At 44.3% G+C, this 19,731-nt stretch overlaps 1 protein-coding gene across 8 annotated transcripts in view; it reads right to left on the bottom strand.

Moving 5' to 3' along the window:
- Nucleotides 1-3,561: 3,561 nt before the first annotated feature.
- Nucleotides 3,562-19,731, bottom strand: part of LOC130290386 (sodium- and chloride-dependent neutral and basic amino acid transporter B(0+)-like) — a 77,363-nt gene continuing 61,193 nt past the window's right edge. For all 8 annotated transcript variants that reach the window (XM_056537964.1, XM_056537963.1, XM_056537962.1 and 5 more), the window contains 4 exons: nt 17,093-17,192; nt 14,264-14,373; nt 12,723-12,890; nt 3,562-4,721 (listed from right to left, as the gene is read on the bottom strand). In XM_056537964.1, coding sequence (XP_056393939.1) covers nt 4,569-4,721; nt 12,723-12,890; nt 14,264-14,373; nt 17,093-17,192 — 531 coding nt within the window. In that variant the 3' untranslated portion in view covers nt 3,562-4,568. The remainder of the gene's footprint in view (nt 4,722-12,722; nt 12,891-14,263; nt 14,374-17,092; nt 17,193-19,731) is intronic.

Here is a 19,731-nt window from a genome sequence, read left to right as displayed (position 1 = left end):
TTTCCTGGAAAGTGGATTGGCCGTCGTGGGCCAGTTGAATGGCCCCCAATGTGTCTCCCGATCTGACCCCCTTAGACTTTTATCTTTGGGGTCATCTGAAGGCAATTGTCTATGCTGTGAAGATACGAGATGTGCAGCACCTGAAACTATGTATACTGGAAGCCAGTGCTAGCATTTCTCCTGCGGTGTATATAGTAGTATATAACAGTGTATACAGATACTGGAAGCCTGCGCTAGCATTTCTCCTGCTGTGTATATAGTAGTATATAGCAGTGTATACAGATACTGGAAGCCTGTGCTAGCATTTCTCCTGCGGTGTATATAGTAGTATATAACAGTGTATACGGATACTGGAAGCCTGTGCTAGCATTTCTCCTGCGGTGTATATAGTAGTATATAGCAGTGTATACGGATACTGGAAGCCTGTGCTAGCATTTCTCCTGTGGTGTTTATAGTAGTATATAGCAGTGTATACGGATACTGGAAGCCTGTGCTAGCATTTCTCCTGCGGTGTATATAGTAGTATATAGCAGTGTATACGGATACTGGAAGCCTGTGCTAGCATTTCTCCTGCGGTGTATATAGTAGTATATAGCAGTGTATACGGATACTGGAAACCTGTGGTAGCATTTCTCCTGCGGTGTATATAGTAGTATATAGCAGTGTATACGGATACTGGAAGCCTGTGCTAGCATTTCTCCTGTGGTGTTTATAGTAGTATATAGCAGTGTATACGGATACTGGAAGCCTGTGCTAGCATTTCTCCTGCAGTGTATATAGTAGTATATAGCAGTGTATACGGATACTGGAAGCCTGTGCTAGCATTTCTCCTGTGGTGTATATAGTAGTATATAGCAGTGTATACGGATACTGGAAACCTGTGGTAGCATTTCTCCTGCGGTGTATATAGTAGTATATAGCAGTTTATACGGATACTGGAAGCCTGTGCTAGCATTTCTCCTGCGGTGTATATAGTAGTATATAGCAGTGTATACGGATACTGGAAGCCTGTGCTAGCATTTCTCCTGCGGTGTATATAGTAGTATATAGCAGTGTATACAGATACTGGAAGCCTGTGCTAGCATTTCTCCTGCGGTGTATATAGTAGTATATAGCAGTGTATACGGATACTGGAAGCCTGTGCTAGCATTTCTCCTGCGGTGTATATAGTAGTATATAGCAGTGTATACGGATACTGGAAGCCTGTGCTAGCATTTCTCCTGCGGTGTATATAGTAGTATATAGCAGTATATAGAGAAGAGGGTTGCATTGACAATCCAACACAATGGGCAGCACATTGAACACATTTTATAAGTGGTCAGAAACTTGTAAATAAATCATGAAAGAATAAAGTTACGTTAAAACCAAGCGCATTGTTTTTCTTGTGAATTTCCCAATAAGTTTGATGTGTCACATGACCCTCTTCCTATTGAAAAAAAAAGTTGGATTCAAAATGGCCGACTTCAAAATGGCCGCCATGGTCACCACCCATCTTGAAAAGTTTCCCACCTCACATATAATAATGTGCCACTAACAGGAAGTTACTATCACCAACCATTCCCATTTTATTAAGGTGTATCCATAGAAATGGCCCACCCTGTAGTTCCCCCACAGACATACAGCCTTCAGCCATATACAGTGTATAGCTGGAGGCTGTATGCCTGTGTACTGCCCCACTTCAGTGTTCCGACCACTGCTCCTCCGGTCAGGGGTCAGGATCTACTGCTATGGCCTATGTGCCATAGCAGTAGGTCCCGGGACCGGAGGAGCGGTGGTCGGAACACTGAAGATGACGTGCCGGTGACTTACCATACCCGCGCATCCTCCTCACTGCTCCGCTCCACTCTGCTCTTCTCCTATGGGCGCACGCCAGTGACATCCCTGCGTGCGCTACCCCCTGACGACCCCTGCGTTTTTTAAGTTAACACGGGCCCGCAGAGACGCAACAGGGACATCCTTGTGTCCTGAAAAGATTTTTCGGGACACAGGGATGTCCCGAATGTGACTGGCCCCCCCTGCAGGTGCTCCAGGAGCGCCAATAATGATCCGGCCCTGGCTGTCTGTCTAACTGAGTGTTTTTAAAACAGCGTGTCTCCAGCTGTTGCAAAATTACAACACCAGCGTGTCAGGAACTGTCCAGAGCAGGACAGGTTCACTATGGGGATTTGTTCCTGCTCTGGACAGTTCCTGACACAGACAGAGGTGTCAGCAAAGAGCACTATAGTCAGTCAGAAAAGAAAATAACTATACAACTTTCTCTGGAGCATACATCAGTTGATAAGTGCTGGAAGGATTAAGATTTTTAAATAGAAGTAATTTACAAATCTGTAAAAAGATTTGGCACCAGTTGATAAAAAAAAAATAAAAAATAAAAAAACTTTCCACCTGAGTACCTGTCATAGCGGGTCGATCCCGGTGGCTAATGAAAGCCGGGACCCTGGGCTAATAACGTGCGGCACCGATCTTTGTGCAGCAAGCTATTTACTCTTTAGATGTTGGATTCAAAGTAGTGATGAGCGGCATAGGCCATATTCGAATTCGTGATATTTCGCGAATATATGGACGAATATTCGTCATATATTCGCTAAATTTGCATATTAGTAATATTCACATAAAATTTTCGCAGGTGCGAAATTTCGAAAATGCGAAAAATTGCATATGCAAAAATTTGCATGAAGGAAACTTCGCATGTGTGAAAATTAGCATATGCAAAAATTAACATAAGCAAAAATTCGCATATGAGAAAATTAGCATATGCAAATTTTCACATATACGAAAATTCGTACGCCAGTCTCACACAGTAGTATTAGAGCCTTCTTTACACCACACAAGCTGGAAGCAGAGAGGGGTGATCACTGTGATGTGTACTGTGAAAAAAAAAAGAATATTCGTAATTACAAATATATAGTGCTATATTTGCGAATATTCGCGAGCAACACTAATTCAAAGTTGATCGCCGCATCTTAAGTAACAAAAATACACCCCCGGCAGCTCAGTCGGGCTGATCAGGACCATCGTGGTGAAATTGCGATGTCCCAATCAGCTAGAATGTGAGCAGAGTGTCCATTACCTGCCTCCGATAACACTGATCAATGCCATGTTAATGCATAGCAGTGATCTGTGTATAAGATCAGTGAATGCAGTGTTATAGCCACTAGAGGAGGCTATAATATTGCAAAAGAAAAGTGTGAAAAAAAAGTTAATAAAGATCGTTTAACCCCTTCCCTAATAAAAGTAAGAATCGCCCCCTTTTCCAATAAAAAAAAAAAAACTGACAATAAAAATAAACATATGTGTTAAAAAATTCGAAAGTTCAAAATAGTGTATTTTTGGTCACTTTTTAAATGAAAAAATTTGTAAAAAGTGATCAAAAAGTCTGATCAATGCAAAAATGGTACCGCTAAGACTTCAGTTCACGGCGCAAATAATGAGCCCTCATACCGCCCTGTACGTGTAAAAAATAAAAAAGTTATAGGGGTCAGAAGATGACAATTTTCCTGCATGTAGTTAGGATTTTTTCCAGAAGTACGACAAAATCAAACCTATATAAGTAGGGTATCATTTTAATCGTATGGACCTACAGAATAAAGAAAAGGTGTCATGTTTACCAAAAAATGTACTGCGTAGAAACAGAAGCCCCCAGAATTTACAAAATTGCATTTTTTCTTCAATTTTGTCGCACAATGAATTTTTATTCTGTTTCGCCATTGTTTTTTTTTCTGTAAAATGGCTGATGGCATTACAAAGTAAAATTGGAGGTGCAAAACATAAGCCATAATATGGAATTTTAGGTGCAACATTGAATGGGTTATGAGGTAAAGAGGAAAAAACTAAAGTGCAAAAACGTAAAAACCCTGATTCCTTAAGGGGTTAATGCTTTTTTTTATTTTTATTTTGATACCTTTCGATTTTACTATCTATATTTTAAAATAATCCTGAAATCTTGCAATATGTTTTCTGTCCACTAGGCCTAAAACTAAGCTGAGGCTTCCTTTTCTGTACAGATCATTTCCCAGCAGTATCATCCCAGACAGGAGTATAGTGAAAGGTGACACCAGTATATACATAACAGAAGTACACACAAGAGTCGTCAGCGTCCCCCTCCCTGTGAAGTCATCGCCGAAAAGGTCACAGAGAATGCCTAGTAAGGTTTCCAATTCATGTGAATGGCACAGCTTCAGTCCATTGTTGCCTATGTCCATGGGTTCTGCAGTAAAGCAAATCTCTAAATGCTGTTTGGGTAAGATGGCTTCTCCCATAATGATGATCCAAAAAATAAAAATAGAAAACCTGACAAGATCCGATGAGTGTTACTAAGCCCTGTTACGGTTTAGATGTCGTGATCAATGATGTCCACCATTACTGTCGGGTCCCCGGCTGAAGAGAGATTTTCTGCACTTCTTTAGTTGTTATGACATGGTTTTCTGTTCACCACATCTATACGTCATGTTAATATTTTGTACAAAATTAAATAAGTGTCCATTATATACACAATATTGTGCTCTTAAATAGACCCCCCCTCTTCATTCACATGTTCTCTGAGCTTTGACATCTGTTGGTAAACCTCCTCACAAATAGGCTTCATTATCACATCCCGACATGGCTGTCACACTTGGTATCTCCACATCATTCTTTACTCCGGTGTTGTCAATTATATGTTTGTAACGTTCTCCTCGATACTGAGCCAGCGCTGGTCCCCAGTTGTCAGCTGGTCTGCAGGTCTAAGAGATTACATATAAGTGATTATTATATGATATCTTGAGGATTAAAGGGGTACTCCCGTGGAAAACATTAAATTACTTCTATTAAAAAATCTTAATTCTTCCAGTACTTATTAGCTGCTGAATACTACAGAGGAAATTCTTTTCTTTTTGGAACTTTTTTGAGCTCTCTGTTGACATCACAAGCACAGTGCTCTCTGCTGACATCTCTGTCCATTTTAGGAACTGTCCAGAGTAGGAGAAAATCCCCATAGCAAACACATGCTGCTCTGGACAGTTCCTAAAATGGACAGAGGTGTCAGCAGAGAGCATTGTGCTCATGATGTCAGCAGAGAGCACTGTGTTCCAAAATGAAAACCATTTCCTCTGTAGTATTCAGCAGCTAAAAAGTACTGGAAAGATAAAGATTTTTTAATAGAAGTAATTTACAAATCTGTTTAACTTTCTGGCACCAGTTGATTTAAAAAAAAAAAAAAAAAAAGGTTTCCATGGGAGTACCCCTTTAAGATGTAGTGTACATAGAACAAACATTAAAGGGTAGACATCTTATATCCTATCTAAAGGACCCCTGCGATCTCCGGCCCAGCCCCCTTGGCATTCTGGACATTTATGTTCAGAACACCAGCTGTGCTGGGCTTTATCTAGGCTAGGCTTGGTCACCACACCCCCTTCATTTATGTCTATTGCAGATATATAGAGGGGGCGTGACGGCTGTGGTCACTTGTAATCCAGTAAATCCACTTCATCCATGCAAATTACTGGGGTGCTGGGACCCCCCGCATTCAGACATCTTACCCCTTATCCTTCAGATAAGGGGAAAGATGTCTAGGGGCGGAGTACCCTTTTAAGTTACCTGCCTGTTTATTACCCCCCTGCCCTTACAGAAAGGTCTCTTTTCCCCCTTTTTCCTTTTCCATGACTCTTGACCAATTTCCTACCTTCTTACTAACACTGTAGTTCCTCTATAGATGGGAGTGCCGTACAGGGTCTGCAAAAAGGATGGGGCCCCCTCTCTCCAAGAGTGAAGTAGCAGCCCCCTGGTCTGTCTCTACGATAGATGTGCCCTTGACTCCAAGTTGTTATTGCACTCTGAGTAAGTTGTTTTTGCACTTAAATGCAGGACCGATTTCAGACTAAGTGTGGCCCTGAGCAAAAAAATAAATAAAATGGGGCCCCCAGATAGCGTGACAAAAGATCACTATGTTGCGCTCCCTGAATTGTGCTGCATCTTGGTTAATGTGAGTAAATGAGACTGCGCTGCAAACCACAAATGGCTACAACATGACCAACGTAATAATCCCATCCAGGATGAATTTGTGGCTGTGGTAATTTGGGGGGGTCACGACTTGACCCTATTGAGTGCAGATTCGCTCAGCTCCCCCCTCTGCAAGAATGAAGTGCAAGGACAGCTGTAGAGCAACAGCAACTTGTAAGGACACATGTAGAAAAAGCCCAGCGCAAAATGGCTGTCACGATGCCGGCTGGCAGGTAGTCAGGGGCAACGGCAGAAGGTCTGGAATCACAGGCAAGGAACACACAAGGAACGCTTTCACTGGCACTAGGGCAACAAGATCCGGCGAGGGAGTGAAGGGGAAGTGAGGTGATATAGGGAAGTGCACAGGTGTAAACACTAATTGGAACCACTGCACCAATCAGCGGTGCAGTGGCCCTTTAAATCGCAAAGACCCGGCGCGCGCGCGCCCTAGGGAGCGGGGCCGCGCGCGCCGGGACAGAACTGACGGGGAGCGAGTAAGGTACGGGAGCCGGGGTGCGCATCGCGAGCGGGCGCTACCCGCATCGCGAATCGCATCCCGGCCGGAGGTAGTAACGCAGCGCCCCGGGTCCGTGGAACCGACCGGGGCGCTGCAGTGAGGGAAGTGTAGCGAGCGCTCCGGGGAGGAGCGGGGACCCGGAGCGCTCGGCGTAACAGTACCCCCCCCCTTGGGTCTCCCCCTCTTCTTGGGGCCTGAGAACCTGAGGATCAGACTTTTGTCCAGGATATTGTCCTCAGGTTCCCAGGACCTCTCTTCTGGACCACAACCCTCCCAATCCACTAAAAAAAAAGTTCTTCCCCTGACCTTTTTAGAGGCCAAAATCTCTTTGACAGAGAAGATGTCCGAGGAGCCGGAAACAGGAGTGGGAGGAACAGATTTAGGAGAAAAACGGTTGAGGATGAGAGGTTTAAGAAGAGAGACGTGAAAGGCATTAGGGATACGAAGAGAAGGAGGAAGAAGAAGTTTGTAAGAGACAGGATTAATTTGACACAAAACTTTAAAAGGACCAAGATAGCGTGGTCCTAACTTATAGCTCGGGACACGGAAACGGACATATTTAGCGGAGAGCCATACCTTGTCTCCAGGGGAAAAAATGGGAGGAGCTCTTCTTTTCTTATCTGCGAATCTCTTCATGCGAGAAGAAGCCTGTAAGAGAGAATTTTGGGTCTCTTTCCATATGGTGGAAAGATCACGAGAAATTTCATCCACAGCGGGCAGACCAGAGGGCAAGGGGGTAGGGAGGGGGGGAAGAGGGTGACGGCCGTACACCACGAAAAACGGAGATTTGGAGGAAGATTCAGAGATTCTGAAATTATACGAGAATTCGGCCCAAGGTAGAAGATCTGCCCAGTCATCCTGGCGGGAGGAAACAAAATGTCGTAAATAGTCACCCAAGATCTGGTTAATTCTCTCTACTTGTCCATTGGATTGAGGATGGTATGCAGAAGAAAAATTTAATTTAATCTTGAGTTGTTTACAGAGAGCCCTCCAGAATTTAGACACAAATTGGACGCCTCTATCCGAGACGATCTGTGTAGGCAACCCGTGAAGACGAAAAATGTGTACAAAAAATTGTTTAGCCAACTGAGGCGCTGAAGGAAGACCAGGAAGAGGGATGAAATGTGCCATTTTGGAGAATCGATCAACGACCACCCAAATAACAGTGTTGCCATGGGATGGGGGTAAGTCAGTAATAAAATCCATACCAATCAGAGACCAAGGTTGTTCGGGGACAGGTAGAGGATGAAGAAAACCAGCGGGCTTCTGGCGAGGAGTCTTATCCCGGGCACAGATAGTGCAGGCTCGCACAAAGTCCACCACATCAGTCTCTAGAGTCGGCCACCAATAGAAGCGAGAGATGAGTTGCACAGATTTCTTGATGCCCGCATGACCTGCGAGATGGGAGGAGTGACCCCATTTGAGGATCCCAAGGCGTTGGCGTGGAGAAACAAAGGTCTTTCCTGGAGGAGTTTGCCTGATGGAGGCTGGAGAAGTGGAAATCAGGCAGTCAGGAGGAATGATGTGTTGAGGAGAGAGTTCAATTTCAGAGGCATCTGAGGAACGAGAGAGAGCATCGGCCCTAATGTTTTTATCAGCAGGCCGAAAGTGAATTTCAAAATTAAATCGGGCAAAGAACAGAGACCACCTGGCCTGACGAGGATTCAGCCGTTGGGCAGACTGGAGGTAGGAGAGGTTCTTGTGATCGGTGTAAATAATAACTGGAAATCTTGATCCCTCCAGCAGATGCCTCCATTCCTCAAGTGCTAATTTAATGGCTAGAAGCTCTCGATCCCCGATGGAGTAGTTCCTCTCCGCCGGAGAGAAGGTCCTGGAAAAAAAAACCACAAGTAACAGCATGCCCGGAAGAGTTTTTTTGTAGAAGGACAGCTCCAGCTCCCACTGAGGAGGCATCAACCTCCAATAGGAAGGGTTTAGATGGGTCAGGTCTGGAGAGCACGGGAGCCGAAGAAAAGGCAGACTTGAGTCGTTTAAAGGCGTCTTCCGCTTGAGGAGGCCAAGACTTGGGATCGGCATTTTTTTTTGTTAAAGCCACAATAGGAGCCACAATGGTAGAAAAATGTGGAATAAATTGCCTGTAATAATTGGCGAACCCCAAAAAACGTTGGATGGCACGGAGTCCGGAGGGGCGTGGCCAATCTAAGACGGCAGAGAGTTTATCTGGGTCCATTTGTAGTCCCTGGCCAGAGACCAAGTATCCTAGAAAAGGAAGAGATTGGCATTCAAACAGACATTTCTCTATTTTGGCATAGAGTTGATTATCACGAAGTCTCTGAAGAACCATACGGACATGCTGGCGGTGTTCTTCAAGATTGGCAGAAAAAATCAGGATATCGTCCAGATATACAACAACACAGGAGTATAGTAGATCACGAAAAATTTCATTAACAAAGTCTTGGAAGACGGCAGGGGCGTTGCATAGACCAAAGGGCATGACCAGATACTCAAAGTGTCCATCTCTGGTGTTAAATGCCGTTTTCCATTCATCCCCCTCTCTGATGCGGATGAGATTATAAGCACCTCTTAAGTCCAGTTTGGTAAAAATATGGGCACCTTGGAGACGATCAAAGAGTTCAGAGATGAGGGGTAGGGGGTAGCGGTTCTTAACCGTGATTTTATTAAGACCGCGGTAGTCAATGCAAGGACGTAGAGAGCCATCTTTTTTGGACACAAAGAAAAATCCGGCTCCGGCAGGAGAGGAGGATTTACGGATAAAGCCCTTTTTTAAATTTTCTTGGACGTATTCAGACATGGCAAGAGTCTCTGGGACGGACAGAGGATAGATTCTGCCCCGGGGTGGAGTAGTGCCCGGGAGGAGGTCAATGGGACAATCATAAGGCCTGTGAGGAGGTAGAGTCTCAGCTTGTTTTTTGCAAAAAACGTCCGCAAAGTCCATATAGGCCTTAGGGAGACCGGTTACATGAGGAAGCACAGGGACACGGCAAGGTTTACTGGGAACCGGTTTTAAGCAGTCCTTGGAACAAGAGGGCCCCCAACTCTTGATCTCCCCAGTGGACCAATCCAGGATTGGGGAATGGAGTTGAAGCCAGGGAAGTCCAAGAAGGATTTCAGAAGTGCAATTGGGGAGGACCAACAGTTCAATCCTCTCGTGATGAGATCCGATGCACATTAGAAGGGGCTCCGTGCGGAAACGTATAGTACAGTCCAATCTTTCATTGTTTACACAATTGATGTAGAGGGGTCTGGCGAGACTGGTCACCGGGATGTTGAACCTGTTGACGAGAGAGGCTAAGATGAAATTTCCTGCAGATCCAGAGTCCAAGAAGGCCACAGCAGAGAAGGAGAAGGCAGAGGCAGACATCCGCACAGGCACAGTAAGACGTGGAGAAGCAGAGTAGACATCAAGGACTGTCTCACCTTTGTGCGGAGTCAGCGGACGTCTTTCCAGGCGGGGAGGACGGATAGGACAATCCTTCAGGAAGTGTTCGGTACTAGCACAGTACAGGCAGAGATTCTCCATGCGGCGTCGTGTCCTCTCTTGGGGTGTCAGGCGAGACCGGTCGACCTGCATAGCCTCCACGGCGGGAGGCACAGGAACAGATTGCAGGGGACCAGAGGAGAGAGGAGCCGGGGAGAAGAAACGCCTCGTGCGAACAGAGTCCATATCCTGGCGGAGCTCCTGACGCCGTTCGGAAAAACGCATGTCAATGCGAGTGGCAAGATGGATGAGTTCATGTAGGTTAGCAGGGATTTCTCGTGCGGCCAGAACATCTTTAATGTTGCTGGATAGGCCTTTTTTAAAGGTCGCGCAGAGTGCCTCATTATTCCAGGATAATTCTGAAGCAAGGGTACGGAACTGTACGGCATACTCGCCAACGGAAGAATTACCCTGGACCAGGTTCAACAGGGCAGTCTCAGCAGAAGAGGCTCGGGCAGGTTCCTCAAAGACACTTCGAATTTCCGAGAAGAAGGAGTGTACAGAGGCAGTGACGGGGTCATTGCGGTCCCAGAGCGGTGTGGCCCAAGCCAGGGCTTTTCCAGACAGCAGGCTGACTACGAAAGCCACCTTAGACCTTTCAGTGGGGAACTGGTCCGACATCATCTCCAAGTGTAATGAACATTGGGAAAGAAAGCCACGGCAAAACTTAGAGTCCCCATCAAATTTATCCGGCAAGGATAGTCGTATTCCAGAAGCGGCCACTCGCTGCGGAGGAGATGATTGCTGGAGCTGTGGTAGTAACTGTTGTAGCATAACAGTCAGTTGAGACAGCTGTTGGCCTTGTTGCGCAATCTGTTGTGACTGCTGGGCGACCACCGTGGTGAGGTCAGCGACAACTGGCAGAGGAACTTCAGCGGGATCCATGGCCGGATCTACTGTCACGATGCCGGCTGGCAGGTAGTCAGGGGCAACGGCAGAAGGTCTGGAATCACAGGCAAGGAACACACAAGGAACGCTTTCACTGGCACTAGGGCAACAAGATCCGGCGAGGGAGTGAAGGGGAAGTGAGGTGATATAGGGAAGTGCACAGGTGTAAACACTAATTGGAACCACTGCACCAATCAGCGGTGCAGTGGCCCTTTAAATCGCAAAGACCCGGCGCGCGCGCGCCCTAGGGAGCGGGGCCGCGCGCGCCGGGACAGAACTGACGGGGAGCGAGTAAGGTACGGGAGCCGGGGTGCGCATCGCGAGCGGGCGCTACCCGCATCGCGAATCGCATCCCGGCCGGAGGTAGTAACGCAGCGCCCCGGGTCCGTGGAACCGACCGGGGCGCTGCAGTGAGGGAAGTGTAGCGAGCGCTCCGGGGAGGAGCGGGGACCCGGAGCGCTCGGCGTAACAATGGCATCATAAAATGTATGGTCACAGGGAACCACAGGGTCATAGGGAACCACAGGGTCATAGGGAACCACAGGGTCACAGGGAACCACAGGGTCACAGGGAACCACAGGGTCATAGGGAACCACAGGGTCACAGGGAACCACAGGGTCACAGGGAACCACAGGGTCACAGGGAACCACAGGGTCACAGGGAACCACAGGGTCACAGGGAACCATTAGCTGATATTCAGGGAGAACAACATGGCGATCTTTGACAGTGCGACCCATTTTTGCCATGTAGCCTTAGCCCCCTGAAAAGCTTTAGCCTATACTCACACTACTGTATTTGCAAATTGCGGCAAAATGCAGAAGTCTTAGTATAGACCTAAAGCTTTTTAGGAGGCCTCCTTTTGGATGGGGGCACTGGACAACTGCCCAGATTGCCCCTACTCCCCCCCCCCCCTTAGCATCTATTCACATGGCAGAATTTTTGCTTGCGGAATTCCACCTAAAAATGAAAGCCCATAGACTTCTATGGGATTCCGCACTCCCATTCACACTTGCGAAATTCCGCTAGCGGAATTCCGCAAGTAGAAATTCAGAAGTGTGAATGGGAGTGCGGAATCCCATAGAAGTCTATGGGCTTTCATTTGAGGCACAATTCCGCAAGCGGAAATTCTGCTGTGTGAATAGACCCTAAGGCTAGGTTCACACTGCGGAATCTCCGGGCAGAAAATTCTTCGGGCAGAAGATTCTGAGTGCGGCCAGCGCTGACTGAATCAGTCGGCGCTAGGACCGCACGGACACCGCAGTCTCCAATAGTCTGCAATGTGTTCCATGAGCATTTCCGCCTGAAGCATGAGCAACGCCATTCTTCAGGTGGAAATTTTAAAGCGGATTTTCCGTTCACAAATGAAGTGTGAATTTGTGAATGGAAACCCATTCACTACACTATATGTTTTAGTAATCGGAATTTCTGCCTGCAATTTGAAAGCGGAATTGCAGGCGGAAATTCTGTAGTGTGAACCTAGCCTTACGCCAAGCCCTACATAAATGACTATGGTATTGGGTGCTCACAAGTTCAACATTTTGGTGCTGCACAGGAGCTGCTGTGAGGAGAGAGCAGAGATATAAATGTCTAGACCCAAACCTCTACCACTGACTGTAAGAACATAGAAATCAATGTAGGTAGGTTCTTTTTTTAGAGGTTATTAACATTTTCATTGTGATTTTCGAAAGATTGGGACCTAAAGTGCATGATAATAACAATGAGTTCACACTACATCTGATACATTCTCAGTTTTGGGAAGTGTTATTGAGGGAAGAGTTTGTAAATCTCCGCGTTTACATTTTTCCAGCTGGGCACCCTAGAATTTTAGAGCAGTTTCTTCCTCTGTCAATAACAAAATGTTCAATTGATTCATTCACTTACTTTCAAAAAGTTTCCTTTGGCTCGGATAATTTTTACTATGGCTACGATCGGAATCCATATAAGGCAGAATATGATCATACACCAGCCCAGAGCCGTCCCCCAGGTCGGATACTTGATGGAGCCATAAGTTGGAGCTTCAAAGGTTATCAATGACCACAAGAGGATAGCCTGCAAAAAAGAGGAAGACTTATTGGAATGTCAATGTTCCAAATTATGACTTTTTCTTTAAAGAAGCCCTCCAGGTTTTTTTTTTTTTTTGTTTTTTTTTTCATATCATGCACATCACTATCACTAATCCTACAGCGCCATTTGTTTTATTTCAGCACATTTACGTCTGTGTGTTTCATTAGTATAATGTGATCACCAGTCTGACTCTTTAAATGGGCACTGTCAGATACAAAAACTTTTGATATGTTGTAAAGCAAGCAAAACAAATAGGTTTTGCAATTGCTTTCATTAGAAAATGTTCAGTATTTCATACAGAAAAAAACAGTCAAACAACTGCCCCCCCTGCCTGCTTGGAGACGTACTGGTCCTGCTGTGTCCATGCATCATCACCTATGTCATGGACACACTTCCTTGATTGACAGCTGTGAGTGCAGGGCTCAGAGCTGGAGGAAAAATCCTCCCACTGTCAGCTTGTGTCCCGCTACTGTCAAAGAGGACAAGCTGGGAGTTGTAGTTTTGCTAATGCTAGGGGAGATGTAAGCAGACAGCATACTGAGGGAGGGGGCGGAGCCAGCACAGTGAGGCCACACCCCCCTCCCTCTGAAAGGAATTCAGACTAGTGAGCTAAATTAAATGTGTAATAAAAAAAAAAAATAAAGGAGCTGAAAGTTAAACAGATTTATAAATTACTTCTATTAAAAAATCTTAATAATTTCAGTATTTATGAGCTGCTGAAGTTGAGTTGTTCTTTTCTGTCTAAGTGCTCTCTGAGGACACGTGTCTCGGGAACTGTCCAGAGTAGAAGCAAATCCACCTAGCAAACCTACTCTGTGAAGTTCCTGTGACAAGCAGAGATCTCAGCAGAGTACTGTTGCCAGACAGAAAAGAACAACTAAACTTCAGCAGCTGATAATTATTGGAAGGATTAAGATTTTTTTAATAGAAGTAATTTACAAATCTGTTTAACTTTCTGGCAAGTTTTTTTTTCCTGGAATACCTCTATAATGGAACAAGATGTCAGATCTGGGTTGTAATCTACAAGATGATATCATCACCTACCAGATCCCTTCCCTCCCAGCTCTGTCTGCCATCTCTATGGGATCAGAAATGTATAATTGTTACACACATTTGTGTTTTTGTACCTTTTGATCAAAATGTATACTAACAACCTGTTAGTTTTTGAATTTATACTGAGAAGCAAGTAGATTAAAATGCAATATGACTGTTTTCTACTTGAATTAACATTTTTGTTTTTTGCTGCAGTTTTTCTGTTTTGCTGTGATTTTCCTAACATGGTTCTAGACATAATGGGATATTGCTGACTGGAGTAGTCAAAACGTTTATGGAATTCATTAGGTGAGACTATTACATACCAGTAATAAGGCTGGAGAGATAAACATCCAACAAGCCCTCCAAAATAACCAGAAACTCCAGTGTTTTTTTCCAATCATCATTTCAATGTCTTGAATGAAATTATTAATTCCTAAAGGATAAGATAAGCTTACGATTTTTGCATTGAGAAACATATAGATACATAGATAAAATGAAAACCAAAACCAAAGAGTCCTCATGGTGTAAGTAATAGTGGCCAGCAGGTGGCGGTGTAACGCTATCATTCCTGATGTTCCGTTCACTATGACTCTTTTTTCCGGACAGATTTATGATAACGAGAACAAATCTAATGGGAAAATACATCAGACGTCCTTCCCATTTGTTTTTATAGGCCATACCAAGGTTAAACATTTTTTACTGTAATGGAACTTTATGTACTTTATGACATATGAAAAGTTTTATTTTTATGACAGATACACTTCAGGGTTATTTATTCATTTACCTTTTTGAAAATAAAGGACAATGCGGGAGATTTATCAAAACCTGTCCAGAGGAAAAGTTGCAGAGTTGCCCATAGCAACCAATCAGATCGCTTCTTTCATTTTTAAGAGGCCTTTTCAAAAATAAAAGAAGCGATCTGATTGGTTGCTATGGGCAACTCTGCAACTTTTCCTCTGGACAGGTTTTGATAAATCTCCCCCAATGTCATTATCTTTAAATGCAGTGGAGTTGATTTATGACAGATATTGCATATTGGAGCCGCATTTCATAGCAACTAATCAAATTGTTATATTTTTTGCAGACATTTGAACCTCATTGGCTATTATGGGCACTTTTTTGGATAACTCTCCATTTATGATCAACTTTTGCTGGTGAATCCAATGAGCGTTGTTTGGGCCTTTTCCTAGGCTCTGATTTATGACATGCAAAAGTCGCACAATTTGGTCAAACCAGGACCAAGACCAGGACCAGGCAGCCGCACCGGGCTGACTGACAAGTGAGCTCCACATTAGGATTGCGTTCACATGGGGGCAGGTTTACAACGAGTTTCTCGATGCCACAGCAGATTTTTTGCAGCGGAGTTTCCACAGTGGAAAATTCACAACAGACCCTATTGAAGTCAATGCAATCTGCTGCAGCACAGTTCCAACTCGCTGCAAACTTTCTTGCGTGAACGTACCCTAGTATAGGCGTCTTGATAAATTCCAACCGGTGCGCTGTACAGGTGGACAAAAAATGTAAACAAAAGTTGCATGTGTTAACCCCTTAAGGACCGGGGGTTTTTCCGTTTTTGCATTTTCGTTTTTTGCTCCTTGCCTTTAAAAAATCATAACTCTTTCAATTTTGCACCTAAAAATCCATATGATGGCTTATTTTTTGCGCCACCAATTCTACTTTGTAATGACGTCAGTCATTTTACCCAAAAATCTACGGTGAAACGGAAAAAAAAAATCATTGTGCGACAAAATTTAAAAAAATACGCAGTTTTGTAACTTTTGGGGGCTTCCGTTTCTACGTAGTACATTTTTCGGTAAAAATGACACCTTATCTTTATTCTGTAGGTCCATACGATTAAAATTATATCCTACTTATATAGGTTTGATTTTGTCGGACTTCTGGAAAATATCATAACTACATGCAGGAAAATTAATACGTTTAAAATTGTCATCTTCTGACCCCTATAACTTTTTTATTTTTCCGTGTATGGGACGGTATGAGGGCTCATTTTTTGCGCCGTGATCTGAAGTTTTTAACGGTACCATTTTTGCATTGATAGGACTTTGGAATTTTTTTGCGCGCACGCCATTGACCGAGCGGTTTAATTAATGATATATTTTTATAATTCAGACATTTCCGCACGCGGTGATACCACATATGTTTATTTTTATTTTTATTTACACTGTGTTTTTTTTTTATTGGAAAAGGGGGGTGATTCAAACTTTTAATAGGGGAGGAGTTAAATGATATTTATTCCCTTTTTTTTTTCACTTTTTTTTTTGCAATGTTATAGGTCCCATAGGGACCTATAACACTGCACACACTGATCTTCTATGTTGATCACTGGTTTCTCATAAGAAACCAGTGATCAATGATTCTGCCGCTTGACTGCTCCTGCCTGGATCTCAGGCACTGAGCAGTCATTCGGCGATCGGACAGCGAGGAGGCAGGTAGGGGCTCTCCCGCTGTCCTGTCAGCTGTTCGGGATGCCGCAATTAGCCGCGGCTATCCCGAACAGCCCGACTGAGCTAGCCGGCCACTTTCGGTTTCACTTTTAGCCGCGCAGCTCAGCTCTGAGCGCGCGGCTAAAGGGTTAATAGCGCGCGGTGCCGCGATCGGCGCTGCACGCTATTAGAGGCGGGTCCCGCTATGACGGTTACTGTGTAACCCCGCGTTATATCAGGAGAGCAGGACCAAGGGCGTACCTGTACGCCCTTGGTCCTTAAGAGGTTAATAGATGACCCCCAAAGTCTCCATTAAAAATTATGTTCGTACTGCCACCCACAAAAAACAAATGACACCAATGTAGAGGGATCATTTCTGGCTATACTGGCGTCTTCATGTGTAACAGAGAGGCCTTTGACTTGCTGTAACATATGTTATATAGAAAAATCTAAATGTGTTATTGTATTATTAATGGACTTAACTGATGACAGGTTCATTTCAAACCCGAAACGCGTCAAATATTTTGCACTAGTTTATAATGAAGAAAGTAGAACGGTACACATAGTGTCCATTTCTGTGACCTGTGTTGGCACTGAGGTGATGTGAGGTCCATGTTTTTTAGTGAACGTCATGGTATAAATCCATTTGCTTATTGTATATTAATAAATATATATAATAATAATAATAATAGAATAAGAAGAATTTACCATAAATCCAGCATACACCGATTAGTTCGAGCACCGCAGCAAAGAGCAGGGCCCATCCGCTACAGAAGTAATCAATCAGGTTTACCCAATAAATTCCTGCCTATAGGAAACAGGAAAACATATTCTGCATACTGGTACATGAGTTTTTAAGACCCATAAAACCCATCCGTTGTACAATGCAGTGTCTGGGGAATTTGGTCAGACAGGTTTCGTGGGACCTCCCAGGGCAATGGTGACCTGCAGTGAACTGCAATATGGATGCAAAAATGTGTCCTTATTTCTCTAGTTCGGTGTTTCCCAACCAGGGGTACTGTCTGCCTTCTAGGGGGAGGGGGTTAATCTGGGGGTACTACCTTCCTACTGGGGGGAGGGGGTTAATCTGGGGCTACTACCTGCCTACTTGGTGGGGGAGGGTTAATCTGGGGAGTTTATTTCTTCTTCCTTCATGCTGCATTTTTATTTCATTTACTCATTCGTTCAGCCTCAGTCAGACCCATCTGTGTCACATATTAAAGGGGCAGATGGCCACCTACTGATACAGATTGTTCTGATTTATTGTTTTAAACTTGCCTGATACTACATATTGGGGGACATGTATCAATAATGGTGTAGCAATGTGTGAATTTATGTATGTTTGTTTGCGTCAAATGGAGCATATTTGCGCCAAAATTATCAATTGTCATACGCAAGTTTGTAATTTTGGCACAAATGTAGCCCTACAAAAGGCGCAGACCCCAGAATTCCAGGCAGTAAATCTGACTTTGGGACATTCTATTGTTGTAGCTATTTTCTCTGTCACTTTATTCATGGTGTATATTTGCGCCTAAATGAAGGTATTTGCGCCTAAACTTGCGCAAAATCGAAAAGTCGCAATTAATGAATTCCAGACCAAAGAATGATTGTGACTGAAATCACAGCTAACAAAGAGAAATCAGTGATTTTGTTCTAAACCATTTGGCGCAATTGTTTGTCGCAAAAAGTGACATAAAAGGAAATTTTAGACACATCACAGTCAAAAAAACAGGGTAAAAAGCTTCATACATACATACATTGTTCCCACAGAGCACCTGACCTGGACTGGTTTACTGAGTGCAATTCACATAGAGATCAGGAGCATATTGTGCAGATCTGTTTATGTATGTGTGCCTGCAAGCAAGAGTGTATTTGTGCGTGTATATATATATATATATATATATATATATATATATATATACACACACACACACGTGTGGCGTGAGTTTGTGCTTTAGGGGGCACATTCTAATGCAAAAGGTTGTCTGGGCATGCTGGGAGTTGTAGTTTTGCAACAGCTGGAGGCACCCTAGTTCATAAACACTACTCTTATATGAACCCAGCCTTAAAGGGGTACTCCACCCCTAGACATCTTATCCCCTATCCAAAGGATATGGGATAAGATGTCTGATCGTGGGGACCCCCGCAGTGTAGCATGCGGCACCCACCTGTTTCTTGTCCAGAAGCGCTGGAGGGTCTGGGTCGCGACCACGGGAACGGAAGTCCGTGACGTCATGTCCCGTCCCCGTCCATCGCTTCTGGACAAGAAACAAGTGGGTGCCGCATGCTATACTGCAGGGGTCCCCAGCAGCGGGACCCCCGTGATCAGACATCTTATCTTGGATAGGGGATAAGATGTCTAGGGGTGGAGTACCTCTTTAAGGTGGCAGTCAGTAAAGAACAGAATAGGCACTGGTGGAGCTCAAACCAACAAGAAAACCGCTGGTGACAGCATTATATAAACTGGGATAGCTAGTAGCCACTTAAAAGCAAGAGATGACTACATCCCGGCTATAAGAACCTTGGCTATCAGACTCTTTTGGCTAGAGAATTTGCAGCGCACTACCTGTTCTATATAATAAAATCCAAGAGTACACATAGTCAGAGCTGGTGCTCTTCTAAAAGATAACTCCCTCCCCCCCCTCCCCCAATGCATTAATTCACATAGATCAATAGTACAAGCGAATATATAAACTTTGTATTATATATTAGACAAAAATGCTTCTTGTTCTCTAGCTTCTTTCCTCGCTCCCCTCCTTTCTGTTCATTTTTTTTTTCTAAAAAAGGGGAAAGGGGGGAAGCTCTGTCCACCAGCTCTGGGAGAACTGACAATTAGAGATTCAGCCTGCAGAGCAGAAATCTGCTAAAAAATGCCATATACAAGTTATCTAATTGGGTCTATGGTAGGTAAAGTGAAAGGTACTCACGGTTCGTAGTTCTGTGCAGATTTCTTTATTTTCAAGTGCTTAGGATATAAGCGGTACCATGGCTCAAACCTGACTCTGCTCTGGCGTCCCGCTAATGCTCTAAGCACTTGAAAATAAAGAAATCTGCACTGAACTACGAACCGTGAGTGCCTTTCACTTTACCTACCATAGATGTGCATTTGCCTAGCTCTAACGAAAAGAGCAGCACATCACTTGTGCAGTGTATCCGCGACACCTCGCCCATACCACCTGCCTATACTAATCAGCAGTCTGCATAGCGCTCCATAAGTGCATCTCAGAGCCCATCCTACCTGCTACTCTGTACAAGTTATCTAATATCCAGAAAATAGTAATAGCTCCTCAAGTACACACACAGGACAGCTTATCCTGAAGTCATCTTCACCTACACTTTAACATCAA

The sequence above is a fragment of the Hyla sarda genome, chromosome 9, assembly GCF_029499605.1.
Source record: "Hyla sarda isolate aHylSar1 chromosome 9, aHylSar1.hap1, whole genome shotgun sequence".
Classification (NCBI taxonomy): Eukaryota; Metazoa; Chordata; class Amphibia; order Anura; family Hylidae; genus Hyla; species Hyla sarda.
The sequence above is the reverse complement of the archived record's forward strand: the minus strand, read 5'-3'. Positions and strand labels throughout refer to the sequence as shown.